The sequence below is a fragment of the Wolffia australiana genome, chromosome 15 (assembly GCF_029677425.1).
Source record: "Wolffia australiana isolate 7733 chromosome 15, ASM2967742v1".
NCBI classification, from domain to species: Eukaryota; Viridiplantae; Streptophyta; class Magnoliopsida; order Alismatales; family Araceae; genus Wolffia; species Wolffia australiana.
Genome location: NC_135849.1, coordinates 14,055,001 through 14,069,061, shown reverse-complemented (window position 1 = coordinate 14,069,061; position 14,061 = coordinate 14,055,001). Strand labels below are relative to the sequence as shown.

Below are 14,061 nucleotides of genomic sequence, written 5' to 3'. Positions count from 1 at the left end.
CGGGGAAGAGTTTTGTCGATGATTTCCAAACGCGTCAATACTAACTCAAATGATCGATTAGGGTTTGACAGTTTATATACCCTAAGTCATTATGGGAAAGTCAAGTGAATGAGGGAGCACACACAAAAGATAACCAATGAGAGACATGTTAAATGAATGAGTTGATACACACACCTTTTATCTTTTTTAGCACAAGGTGCAGCTTGGCACCCACATGGGCTAGAGATTAAACTTATCTATTGAGTAAAAATGATATGCCATTAATTAATGTAAATGATCATAAAATTATTAAATTATAATTTTAATAAAGGTTATTGGGCCATTAGGGTCACACACAAATATTGCTTAGGATGAAGGGAGATATAATAAGTTTTGTGGGTTTTAAGAAAATATCAACTTAATATAAATAGAAGAAGGCCCTTAAAAAATTCACCCAGGTCAGAATTGTTTAGGGCTCTTCCCTTTCTTCTCCTTTCATCCCATGGCTCCGTTCAGTTCAAAATATGATTGGGATGTCATAATGATGACAATAGAGCACAGACAAGATTCATCAAAAGGAAGAAAATTGCAATATCATGTCTTAAATTCACCTGTTAACACAAAATTACAATTTTTAGGCAATATTGTTTATCTTGGAGTCAAAAAAGCAATCCAGCAGTAGCAAGATCCAGTAGAGAGGCTGACCACAAATCATTGGGCTAATGTAGTGTCCGAAGTCATGGGATTCAATCCTTGCTCGAAGAGATCCAAATTCTAGTCAACATATCACCTATTGTCTTGCGTGCTCACGGGTCTGACCGTCCTTGGAGATACCAGCCTCGAAACCTCCGGTGGTGGAGTCGATGATGAGGACGGCACAGTCGGCCTGGGACGTTCCGGTGATCATGTTCTTGATGAAATCGCGATGACCGAGAGCGTCAATGATGGTGCAGTAGTACTTGGTCATCTCAAATTTCCACAAGGCAATGTCGATGGTGATACCACGTTTGCGTTCCGCCTTGAGCTTGTCCAGCACCCACGCGTACTTGAAGGACCTGTTGTTCATCTCGGCCGCCGCCTCCTCGAACCTCTCGATTACACGATTGTCGATCCCACCATGCTTGTAGATCAGGTGGCCGGCCGTCGCTGACTTCCCGGAGTTGACATGGCCGATGACCACGATGTTGATGTGAAACTTCTCTTTACCCATGGTAGCTTGTTACTGGGAACTAGAGGTAGCGAACAAAGGAAGCCCTTACGAAGGAGAACTGAACGAAATATGAATGCCTAGGCAGGGGCAGAGGAAAGATTTGCAGGGATGATGGACCCGGTTGTGCCCAGCATCGCCCACCTCACGTGGATCAGCTTATAAGTCTTGTACTTGGCGAAGTCCTCGGGTTTCTTGCTAAGGCCAAACGGGTCATACCTGTTGAAGATTTCGAATCTTGCAAAGAATTGAGATAGGGAGAAGTAGAAGAAGAACGAGGAGAAGAGAGCAAGAGAGATAAGAAGATGGATGACACAAGAAGTAGTGGAAGATCGTAGTATATCCCTCAAGTCTTAACAGTTACATTAGGCAGGTTTTTATAGTATGTATAATCATATAAAGATAGCAAGATTCCGTTATTGAAGATATATCCGTTGTAACAGATTACAACGGATATATTTCATTTGAAATGCCGATCTAATCTGAGCCGTCATAACGAGTTGGGTGCACCGATCACAGTCGTTGATCGGTGCTGTGTGTCCCCTTTTATAACGTTTAAACCAGATTGCATCCTGTCCGTTATAACTAAATGGGTGCACCGATCACAACCGTTGGTCGGTGCCATAGACCCATTTCAATCCTAGTCGTTATAATCCTATCTACTATTTAATCCTATCCATCTAAATTTAATCCTAATCTATGTTTGAACTTATGTTTTATCCTAAACATCTAGGCCTCTAACGAGTATATCATATACGTTATTTTAACTATCTAATCTTGGTTAGATCCTAGCTGGAGATGGCCGAGTTTGAGACTCCTTCCTCAACAATACCCATAGTCGCCGGGGACTTCGCCGTTGAGGTAAGCAGGGACCTTGGATCTGTCTAGGAGGCCGTCGGCGAGGAAGATCCAACGGTCAAGGCCGTACCACTTGGCGAGCTCATCGTTGGCAGGCGGCGGGGGGCCCTTGGTCTTGGCGGGAGCTGCCTTCTTCTTGAAGAAGAGGGAGACGATCTTGGTGGGGTGGAGGCGCTAGCTGAGCTTGGGCGAGAGGCGACGGTGAACTTGAGAGGCAAACCCAGCATCTCGGATATGCCAAGGGAAGCCATTTCCTCTCACGCGATGTGATGATAAATATCAATTTTTTCTATCGATACCGGATATCGATATCCGGTCATCAGTTCCGATACCTGGATATCGAAATCCGATATCCGGTATCTAATACCTGTTTTTCCTTACCCCTCTGATATCCGTCTTCGATATCCATCTAGACCTAAAGGACAAATACCGACTGATATCCGATATCTGATATCCGACATCAGACATTGTCCCGGTTTTTTTCCAGATATCAGATATCGGATGGATATCGGTTGGACAATCCCTAACTCTGGAAACTACTGATCTGCTGCCAAGATGGGTTCCATTCCATCTCTCTTCGTCCAACACACTTGATGATGCAGGACGGCCTTGTGGATGCGGGTCAACAGTCTAGTGTCGACGGGTTGCGGGCATCCGTAAATGGATATTTTGGATGACTGTTGAATCTCCTTGAGTTGATTGTTGACTTGTCATTGTGTTGATGGTTGACTGATTCACTGAACAGGGTGGGTAGACCACGGAGAGACTAGCCAGAGAGAGAAATGTTTTTTTATGGATATCAGATATCAGTTGTCTGATATCGGATATCCGACGGATATCAGTTGGACAATCCCTATCTCTGTCAACTGCTGATTTGCTGCCAAAATGAGTTCCATCCCATCTCTCTTCCTCCAACACACTTAATGATGCAGGACGGCCTTGTGGACGCGGGTAAACAGTCAAGTGTCGACGGGTTGTAGGCGCCCGTGCGTTGATGGAGATTTTGGATGACCGCTGAATCTCCTTGAGTTGATTGTTGACTTGTTGTTAAGTTGACCACTGACTGATTCACTGAATGGGGTGGGTAGGCCACGGAGAGACTAGCCACAGAGAGAGATGTTTAAAAATGAGAGAAAGAGAGGGAGGGTCAGAGGGAGAAAAATAGAGCTACCGAGAGAGGAAGAAAGAAGGCGTTAATGAGAGAGAAATAACGGGAGAGAGAGAGGGGAAACGTGTTTAAGAAAGAGGGGAATAGAGCTGGAGGACGAAAATGAACGATGAATTCGAACAGACGGAATGTATCAGAATGGAATTCCATTTTGATATCCGTCCAGGGAAAAAATTTCATCATTTTTGGCATTCGTCACTGTTTCGTCCTCTGTAGGATTTCATCACTCGCCCATTCCGTCATTCGTCTAGTGAAGTAAACGGAACGGAACGGACCTCCCGGTTATGAAAAACTAACATCCTTGAACTCTCTCTCTCTCTCTCTCTCTCTCTCTCTCTCTCTCCCTCCCTCCCTCCCTCCCTCCCTCCCTCCCTCCCTCCCTCCCTTCCCCCCCTGTCTGTCGCTACTCTCAGTTCTCTCTTCCCCTTCGCCGCTGTCGCCTTTCCCCCTCTCCAACCGGACACTCTCTCCCTCTCTCCATCTCTCCGTCGCCCTCTCCCTCTGGCCCCTCTCCCTCTCTGTGTCTGTCCCTTCTCTTCCCCTCGAAGCATCTCTCCCCCTCTCTGCGGTTGTCGCATCTCTCCCTCTCTCTGTCTCTCAGCCTGCGGATCTCACAGTGTTGAACGCCACATCCGTTGTGGTGCTAGCAAGAGAGGTGCATTTTCTTCCCAGAGCATCATCCGCCGGCCCTGAGTCCTGTCTCTCTTTCGTTCGAGATGCTGTTTATAGAGAACATAAGAAAATGCTAATTATAGGTTTTGATTCAAATGCTAATTCTGGGTTTTGATGCCACAAGAACAGAAGAAAACTGGATTTAAAGCATCAACACTTTCAGAAAGTGAGGCAATAGTTCAAAAACTTTTCTACTTACATTTAAAGAACAAGACTGAAACAAAAGAGGATGCCTGAAATTCCAATGGGGTTTACAAAAAGAAAAGGTTGAAGAAAGAAAGGATGATGCAATCTGAAGAATGGGCAAGAACACAAGTTCGTTTAAGAAATAAAATCATGGTAAACACAAAGGGAAGATTTTTGCGAATCATAGTAAACCACCAGCCCACTCTCGCCAAGATCCAATCGTCATTTACTGTAAGAAATCATGACATCATGCGCAACATGAAAGCACCAACTAGAACCATAAATACAATCTCCAACAAAGACAAGCGATTTTTTTTGCTGAAAAAGACAATCGCGAGCTCCAAATCAACAACATGCAAAGGCAATCTACAACACAACACAACAGATCAGGGTTTTCCCGACTTAAAATCAACAAATCTCCTCGATTTTGCAAAATTCCACCCTCTACCTCGGCTACTCGCTGCTCATGCCCACCGCCATCATGCTCCTCACCGACACCGTGGGCTTCCTCTCCTTCTTGTCATTCATCACATTTTTATGTTTTCTACTGAATACATTAAAAATTTTGTCATCCGATATAAGTCATTCGTCATTTCCGTCATTCGTCCATAATTTTCATCATTCGTCACAAATGACGGATGACTAATGACGAATGACGGAAATAAGACCGTTCAGTCATCCGTTTATCACTACAGACGAAGACTGATAACAAAATTTAAATGACGGATGACAAAACCGTCATCCGTCCTCCAGCTCTAGAGAGAAAGAACAAGCATGCGATGAGGGAAGGACACAGTCGGGTCTCGGTCCGGTTTTACCGAAAACCTAAACCTAGACCTAAAGTTCGGCGGTCTCGGTCTCAGTCTGGGCTCGGTCCAGTCTGGTCTTAAGTCGGTCATGTTGACTAGTCAATGCTAAGTTGACTTGGTCTTCTTGCTGCATCTAAAGTCACCTCTGGTGCTGAAGCAGTGTTAAATAATGAGAGAGTGAGAGGGAGATAGTGAAAGAGTGTGAGAGTGAGAAAGGGAGAGAGTGACACTGAGATAGTGTAAAGGCAGAGAAATAACATAGGGGGAGAGAGAGAGAGAGGGGGAGAGAGAGAGAGGGAGCAGGTAAGAAGGAGAGTACAAGAGAGAAAGAGGAAGAGAGTAAGAGATGGAGAGAGGGGGAACGAGAGGGGAGAGCTTGAGAGGGAAGTGAGGGGGAGAGAGGGAGAAGGAGCAGGTGAGAGGGGGGGAGTTCAATAGAGAGAGATTGCAAGAGGGAGAGAGTGTGTGAGAGAGAATGAGAGAGGGAGAGAGCAGGAGAGAGGGTGACAGAGAGAGGGAGAGAGAGGGGGTGAGCGGGAGAGAGAATGAGAGGGCTTGAGAGAGAGGGAGAGAGGAGGAGAGGGAGAGCAGGAGAGAGTTTAAGAGAGAAGGGGAGAGAGGGAGAGAGGGCGAGAGAGGGGAGGAGAGGGGGAGCAGGTGAGAGGGTGAGAGAGAGAGTGAGAGAGGAAAAGAGGACGAGAGAGAGAGTGAGAGAGGAAAAGAGGGCGAGAGAGAGATGGCCTTGAGAGAGAGGGAGAGCGGGCCGAGAGAGTGAGAGAGAGAGGAGGATAGCGGGAAAGAGGGTGAGAGAGAAAGGGAGAGAACGAGATAGAGCGTGTGAAGAGGAGGGGTTTTACTCGCTCCGCAGGCCGCCAAGTCAAAGCTATGGAGTCAGCTCGATGCACCAAGAAGTCAACTCGGCACTGATAGGTACTAATGAAGATTAGATAGTAAAATGGAATTATATACTATATACTCGTTAGAGAATAGAAAATAGGATGAAATATAAGTTCAAAGATAGTACAGGATTAAATCTAGAATAGGATCAAATATAGACAGTTAGGATTAAACCATAGAGAGTTATAACGGCCAGGATTAGATCTCACATTCAAAGAAATCACCGCACCGATCAAACGGCTGTGATCGGTGCACCCATGCCGTTATAACGGACAGGATCAAACCATAATTCAAATTCAGATTTACGTTGGAGTTTGTTACAACGGATATAGCCGTTACACGATTTACTATTTTTAGTAAATATATGTAATATAAATACACATCAATGTTAATAATCACTTTGCGGGAAATACAACAATTTTTTCCTAAGTCATTTGTCTGAGCCTTCTCTTCTTCCCTTTTCTTTCTTCTCTCTTCTGTCTTCCGTTTCTTGTGCAACGTCCAAGAAAACTTAACAGAGAGAGCTGGAGAGGGAGATCTGGAGAGAGGTTGAGAGAGAGGGAGAGCGGGGTGAGAGAGTGAGAGAGAGAGGAGGGGGATAGCGGGAGAGAGGGTGAGAGAAGAAGGGAGAGAATGAGATAGAGAGAGGTGGAGAAGGAGATCGGGAGAGAGGGTGAGAGAGAGGGAGAGCGGGAGAGAGGGTGAGACAGAGAGGGGGAGAACGAGACAGAGAGGAGGAGAGGGAGATCGGGAGAGAAGGTGAGAGATAGGGGGAGAGAACGAGATAGAGAGAAGGATAGAGGGAAACAAAATGAGTGGAAGAGAATGAGAACGGGAGCAATGGAAAGAGGGATCAAGGAATGGAGAGCGAACGAGAGAGAGAGTATGACCAGAAGAAAGAGGGAGAGAGAGAGGGAGAGGTGTGAAGATTCCTGGATCTTCTGGTCGCTCAAGATCGAGAGTAGAGATAGAGAGAAGAGGGAGTAGAGAGATTTCAAATGATCTAATAGAACATCCTTCACTCTCATCTCTCCTTTTTCTCTCTCTCTCTATTCCCTCTTCTCTCTATCTCTACTCTCGATCTTGAGCGACCAGAAGATCCAGGAATCTTCACATGGTTCAGAGCTTGAAAATTCAATAGTATATGGAACTTCATTACATCTATTTTCTTTTGAATCATGAAATGATCCGAGCATCCCTTGGTTGTTTAATATATTTGAACATGAATTAAAAGGAAACATTTCTTCAAAAAATATAACATGTCTGGAAATAAAAAATTTACCTGTAAGAAGCGACAGACACCTATACCCCAGATGTTGCGCGCTGTATCCCCAGAAGACGCATTTCTCTGACTTGGGATCTAATTTGTTATTTGCATAATGCTTTAGAAAAGGATAACAAAGACATCCAAATGTTTTAAGTATAGAATAATCTGGTTTCTTACTAAAAATAATTTCATATGGAGATTTTTTGTTTAATACTGATGTTACTAATCTGTTTATAAGAAAAACTGCTGTTACTACTGCTTCATCCCAAAACCAATTTGGCATTTTAGCATGATGTAGTAAGGCTAGTGCAGTTTCGACTATATGTCGATGTTTCCTTTCTGCTGTTCCGTTTTGTTCTGGGGTATGAGGACATGACACCCTATGAACAATACCTTCTGATTTTAAGTATGGGTTAAGAGCTTGATACTCTCCACCCCAATCAGATTGTAAGTATTTAATTTTAGAAGAAAACTGTTTTTCAATTTGTTTCTGAAATTGTATAAAAATATCAAAAAGATCACTTTTTCGTTTAAGTGGGTAAAGCCATGAATATTTACTGAAATCATCTACAAAAATAACATAATACAAATAACCTGAGTGAGACTTGACTGGTGCTGGCCCCCAAAGATCTGAATGAATAACTTCCAATACATGGTTAGAAAAGTGATTAGTGGCAATAAAAGGAAGTCTATGAGATTTTGAAGCATTGCAAGAATCACATATGAGTTTTTGTTTGTGATGGAAAAAGGGAAGTCCAAATTTATGAACAATTGTTTTTAACACTTTGAACTGGGGATGTCCTAATCTTGAATGCCAATTTTTAAACGAAGTTTTTTCTCCCATGTTGGCAGATTTTGTTGGCGGCTTATCCAAAAAGTAGAGCCCATTCTTAGTTGTTCCTCTGAGAAGAATTTTGTTGGTTGTTTTGTCCTTCACAACACAATAAGAAGAATGAAACTCAACAAAAACATTATTGTCAGTAGTTAGTTTCTGTATTGATAAAAGATTTTTAGTAATTTCTGGAACATGCAAAACATGATTTAAAAACAGAGTTTTGTCAGAAGGAGTAATTTTTGAAGAACCAATTGCTAAAATGTTCAAACCTTCTCCATTACCAATGTGAAGATGATCATTTCCTTGGTACGTCTGAGCTTGCATCATGACATTTTGATCAGCTGTGACATGGTGGGTGGCTCCACTGTCAGGACCATCCACCATTCTCAGCAGAGTAAGCTTGTGACCTGTTGAAATTCTGATTGCTATTTTGAGCATTGTGAACCTTGAAGTTTGAGAATTGGACCAAATCATGACAGTCTCTTGCTCGATGTCCATATTATGAGCAAATTTGGCATCGCGGTTGAAATCGTTGATTTCTACCTCTGCCTCAATATGGGCCACGATTTTGATAGTAGTTTCTTTGGTAGTTGCCTCTTTTTGAACTTGACCCTTCAGATTGAGAAGACTGTTTTTGAACAGCGTTGGCCATCAAAGGAAATTCACTTGAATTTTCCTTCTGATGACGTAAAAGATAGGCATCATGGGCTAAAAGATTTGTAACTATTTGCTCAAATCCCATTCTATCAAGATTGGCATTTATGCTCACCACAAAATGAGCATATTCAGGAGGTAATCCGTTCAAGAATATGTAAATTCTGTTTGGCTCATCTACCGGATACCCTGCAAGTTCCAGAGATTCAGAAATACCTCTGAAATGTTGAACATATTCTTCTATAGTCATTGCTCCTTTCGTAATGGTGTGGAATTTTCAATTTTGCTCCACAATTCTTGACTGGCTTCTTCCGGCGAAAGTGCTTTCCAGTGTTTCCCATACTTCCTTCGCCGATTTTGCTTTCACAGCGTGCGGTGGGATTGTTTCGGAGATGGTTGATTGCAAAAACCCCAAGACTTGTTGATCGCATCTCCACCAATTCTTGAACTCAGAGTTTTCCAGTGTATTCCCATTTTGATCTGAAATAAAAGCTGGAGGTGGTAAACCATGAATGAAACTGGTTAAACCGTACCCGTTCAATAGTGGGAGGATCACGTTTCTCCAAATTTAATAGTTGTCCGCTTGAAGCTTTATGGACACCGCATTTCCTGGCAGAATAACAGTGGCAACTCCTCCAACGAAGCTTGAGTTGGGCGGAATAGTTGCGACAGCTGTGGTGGCCGTAGTGAGCTTATCTTCTGCCATGCCGGATTTACTCCTGGCGCTCTGATACCATGTGAAGATTCCTGGATCTTCTGGTTGCTCAAGATCGAGAGTAGAGATAGAGAGAAGAGGGAGTAGAGAGAGAGAGAAAAAGGAGAGATGAGAGTGAAGGATGTTGTATTAGATCATTTGAAATCCACGCATCATTTGTCAAACGTTGGTTGATATTTATAATACCATATAATAGATGTTTTAATCCTCGCCGATATAATAGTTATAACGGCTAGAACAGATTTAATCCTAGCCGTTATAATTGTTATAACGGCTGGAGCGGATTCTATCTTAACCGTTAACTTGTTAACAGTTTTGATGAATCCTGTCCGTCCAATGTTTGATCCTGTCTAGATTGAATCCTGTCCATCTAATACTTGATCCTGTCTAGATTGAATCCTACCCTTCTATGTTTGAACTTATATTTAATCCTATCCGTCTATTTCTCTTAACGAGTATAGAATATGTGTTAGATTCTTACTAAACTAATCTTAATTAAAATTCCTATTGGTCGGTGACGTGGTTGCCGAGTTGTTCACTCTTCTTCGTCTTTGTCTTCTTCTTCCTTAACAAGAGGGAGGGAGAGAGAGAGAGGAAGAGCGGGAAAGAGGGCGAGAGAAAGAGAGGGAGAGAATGAGATAGGGAGACGGATAGAGGGAAAGAAAACGAGAGGGAGAGAGTGAGAACGGGACAGAGGGCGAAAGGGAGGGAGGGAAGGCGAGCGAACGAGAGGGAGAGTGAGACCGGAACAGAGGGAGAGAGAACGAACGGGAGAGAATGAGAGAGAACGAGCGGGAGAGACAACGAGAGAACGTGAGAACGAGAGAGAGAGATAAAGGGAGAGAGAACGCGCAGGCAGAGAGAGAACGAGCGGGAGAGAGAGAACGTGTGGGAGAGCGGGAGAGACGTCGAAAGAGAGAGAGGGAGAAAGAACAGAGGGAGAGGGAGTAGATGAGAGAGAGAGAGAAACGGTCATCGGTCCGGTTCGATGTGCGAACCGGACCCGGACAGGAAGGTTCGGTCAGCCCTAAAAAGGCTGACCGACGGTCCGGTTCGGTCTGGTCTGACCGAACTTCTGTCAGACCGCGTCTATATCTCGTTTTCTTCCCTACATGCGATAGGGAAAGAGACGGAGCTTGGGTGAGGGAGATAACAGGAGAAAGGGAGTGCGAACGAGAGAAAATGGAACGAGGAGAAAATAGAGAAAGAGAGAGCGTGAATGATAGGGCGAAGAGATTGAGAGAAGGATTTAGGCGACAGAAGAGAGGGGGGCAGGCGACGGAGAGTGAGGATGCGCGATAGACAGATCAGGACAGAGATGGAGCACGACAGAGCGAGGGAGAGATGGATCTGACGAAGTCTAGAAAGAGAAATGTTTGAGAGAAAGAACCGGAGAGAGAGAGTCCGATAGAGAGAAAAAACGTTGGAGAGAGGGAAAGAGACAGCGCGATAGAGAAAGGAGAGAGGGCGATTAAGAGAGAGCGCGGTAGAGATAGAGAAATAGAGAAGAGAGAAAGCGAACGACAGAGTATCGTACGAAGGAAGAGAGACAACGGTAAAGAGAGAGAGCGTGCGATTGAAGAAGGGAACGTACCGGAAAAGCGGCGAGCGATAGAGAAATATGGAGAACGCCAAACAGAGTGTGATAGAGACAGGGGTAGCACGAGAGAGAGAGGTAGACGAGTTAATGAGAGAGAGAAAGCACGAGAGAAATAGCGATAGAAAAGAGGGAGATCTAGAAAGGGAGGGGATTCAGAGAGAGAACGGGGAAAGAGAGACGATCGAGAGAGAACGGGAAGAGAGAGGGCGAATGAGAAATAGCGGGACCAAGATGGATAGAACGCGTCCAATAGAGAGCGACGGAGAGATCCCGATAGCAAGTGATTTAGAACACGAGAGAGAAAAGAGAGGGAAAACGTGATAGGGAGAGAGCGAACAATAGAGGGAGAAGATTGAGAGAGGGAATGGCGTAGGAAGAGAAAGAGAAAGGGAAAAAGAGAATTATCGAAGGATCCGTGGCTGATTGACTGAAGGGAGACGGTAGTAGGAGGGCTTCCCCTCAGCGGCGGCGGCGGCGACAGCGGCGGCGGCTGAGGAGAAACCGACGGGCGATATTTCTCGGAGACTTTTCTTGATATCAAATTCGCCGTCTAAAACAATGAAAGTTTTGGGACTTTATAGATCGATAGAGGGGAAGAAGAAAGAAGGAAGCGTGGGGGAAAAGAGGGTGGCGGGGGCTGCTACTCCAACGGCATCATCGATCATCCACAAACGTGGGGTCGTTCGTCGTGCAAACACCACCACTTGAAGTTGTGATTCTTTTGAGGAATGGAAATTTGAGAATGCCGCAACCCAATTTTACTATCGACATGGAAAAAGACAAACTGTACTCTCTCTCTTGCCAATCTATGGAAGTTACCAGGACCTATCAGCGATATTGAAACATGGAAAGTTTCCGGCCAAGGACAAGCCAATATTGACGAGGTAGGTGGTCTGAAGATTGGCCTGCGACTCCTTTCGGCTACGCGGAAGCGGCAAGGTGGAAGATGGGTAAAGCAGAGGTGTGAAAGCGCGACAAGTCAATGTTCATCCCCACTACCAAGACTTGAATTTTTTTTCCAACCGCGTCATTAGAGGCTTCGTCAAACGAGAGTTCAAAGAGAGATGAATTGATGAATTGACAGAGAGAGAGAGAGAGAGAGAGAGAGAGATCCAGAATAGTAATTCAGGTTGTCTTTCTCTAAAGGTCCCGAATATCAGCGGATTCCGCGGTTTTAGATGGCGCATTATTCCACGGGTGGCTTTGATGGGTGTTGTTCTCTCCTATTATTTGGGAGGATTTCTCAGGCACTATCCGAACGACATCGTCTTGGCAGACCTTTTACAGAGATAGAGAAAGAGAACGAGAGAAAGAAGCGTCATTTTCCATAATTGAAAGTGGTTGGAGATTGGAGAGGAGATACCAGATAACAAAGAGAGAATGGTGTATATCGAATATGAACTCAGCCAATAGAATTCCAGATCGTCCTCTTTTGGCTTGAGGCAAGTCTCATCCGCCGGCTATCTCAGCCTCCTTGAGAGGAGCAGCAGAGCAGAATCTCGTCGTCCGCAGGGAATGGGAAACTGCTCCAGCTCGGAGGTCACTGTGGAGTTAAGCAACCAGGGAGACAAGCACAATACCAGTATGATCTTCAAGGAATACACCTTTTCCAATTAATGGTTCTGATATGTCCACAATTTTTTCAGCGTCTTCTAGGTCCAAGCGCGATGATATTCGTGAGTCAGGCCTGGCCAATCCTCGTTGTGCGCCGCCCGAGGCCAAGGCAGAGCAGAGAACCTCTTCCGAGTGCAGAAGCCCCACCCGGCGGCGATCCAAGTCCATGACTGTGGAAGAATTCAAGCGGAATCCAATAAACGATGACCTCTGCAACTTCACCTACAGCGAGATGGCCGCCGTGACCAAGAACTTCAGAGCCGATAAGGTCCTGGGCGCCGGGGGGTTCGGCGTTGTGTACAAGGGGGTGATCGACGACAGCATCAGGCCAGGTTTCCCGGCGATCCAGGTCGCCGTCAAGGAGCTCAATAAAGGCGGCTCACAAGGAGATAGAGAATGGCTGGTAAGTGCCAACTCTTCTTCTTCTTCTTCTTCTTCTCATAAGTGAATAAGAAGAAGCATCCCGTTTGGCAGGCCGAAGTGAATCATCTAGGTCAGCTCTGCCACCCGAATCTGGTCAAGCTCATAGGGTACTGCTGCGATGACGACCACCGACTTTTAGTCTACGAGCTCATGGTCTGCGGGAGCCTGGAAAAACACCTCTTCAAGCGTATGAATTTCATCAACTGCTTCATTTGCCATTGTATCAGAGCGGCCTGACGATGTGATGAATCGCAGCAGGTGTGTCTCTCACGATGACGTGGCCGACCCGTCTGCGGATCGCACTGGGGGCGGCTAAAGGACTCGCCTTCCTCCACGGCGCCGAGCGGCCCCTCATCTACCGCGACTTCAAGTCTGCAAACATTTTGCTCGACGCGGTCCGTTGCTCCTCCGTCTTCTTTCCCCGTTGATTCCGCCATTGATTCAAAAATGTTGCACAGGATTTCAACGCCAAGCTCTCCGACTTCGGGTTGGCCAAGGAAGGGCCAGTCGGCGATGATACACACGTCTCCACAAGAGTCGTAGGCACTCACGGATACGCGGCCCCAGAATACGTTATGACCGGTGTGGACTTCTCTCCGATTGCTGTGGCATTGCATGGCTCCTCACTCGATTTCTTACGTTCTTCTAATATTCTTCTTCTTATTCTTCTTCTTGCAGGGCGCCTCACCTCGCGCAGTGATGTATACGGTTTCGGGGTCGTCCTACTGGAGATTATAACAGGGATGAGGGCGGTGGACAAGAGGCGGCCAAGTAGAGAGCAGAGCCTTGCTGAGTGGGTTCGCCCACGGCTCATGTACAGGAGGATGTTGATGAAGCTCGTGGACCCAAGATTGGAGGGACAATACACAACTACAAGCATCCAAAACGTGGCGAAGCTTGCTTACGACTGCCTCGCCCAGCACCCAAAGAGCAGGCCAAGCATGGTGCAAGTGGTAGAGGCCCTCGAATCAGTCTACCATATGGTAGGAAGCGAGGAAAACTCCGCTTTTGCCGGAGGGTGGACCTCGGTAACCTTGTACGAGAATTTCTCTCGATCTGGCGCCCGAGAATAGAGCGACGGCCGCCATGGGTGAATGACGGTTGAGCGATCCACGCTAAGAGCAAGGGTTACGCTCTGCCTCTCACGCTGTCCCGCTACTTCCCCGCCGGCTCAGAG

The 14,061-nt window shown here is 45.7% G+C and overlaps 1 protein-coding gene and 2 pseudogenes across 2 annotated transcripts in view; 1 reads left to right on the top strand and 2 right to left on the bottom strand.

Annotated features, from left to right (window-relative positions):
* Positions 1 to 573: 573 nt before the first annotated feature.
* LOC144713039 (elongation factor 1-alpha pseudogene) lies at positions 574 to 3,545 on the bottom strand (annotated as a pseudogene).
* On the bottom strand, positions 1,267 to 2,453 carry LOC144712679 (chlorophyll a-b binding protein CP26, chloroplastic pseudogene; annotated as a pseudogene).
* Positions 3,546 to 12,035: 8,490 nt separating the features above from the next.
* Positions 12,036 to 14,061, top strand: part of LOC144712808 (putative serine/threonine-protein kinase PBL17) — a 2,134-nt gene continuing 108 nt past the window's right edge. The window contains exons 1-6 of one of the 2 annotated variants that reach the window (XM_078587132.1): positions 12,036 to 12,429; positions 12,494 to 12,864; positions 12,936 to 13,071; positions 13,143 to 13,279; positions 13,343 to 13,466; positions 13,563 to 14,061. The exon at positions 13,563 to 14,061 is cut by the window's right edge and continues 108 nt beyond it. In XM_078587132.1, coding sequence (XP_078443258.1) covers positions 12,363 to 12,429; positions 12,494 to 12,864; positions 12,936 to 13,071; positions 13,143 to 13,279; positions 13,343 to 13,466; positions 13,563 to 13,957 — 1,230 coding nt within the window. In that variant the 5' untranslated portion in view covers positions 12,036 to 12,362 and the 3' untranslated portion in view covers positions 13,958 to 14,061. Of the gene's footprint in view, positions 12,430 to 12,493; positions 12,865 to 12,935; positions 13,072 to 13,139; positions 13,280 to 13,342; positions 13,467 to 13,562 lie in introns of both variants that reach the window. The other variant, XM_078587131.1, reaches the window with a different exon arrangement.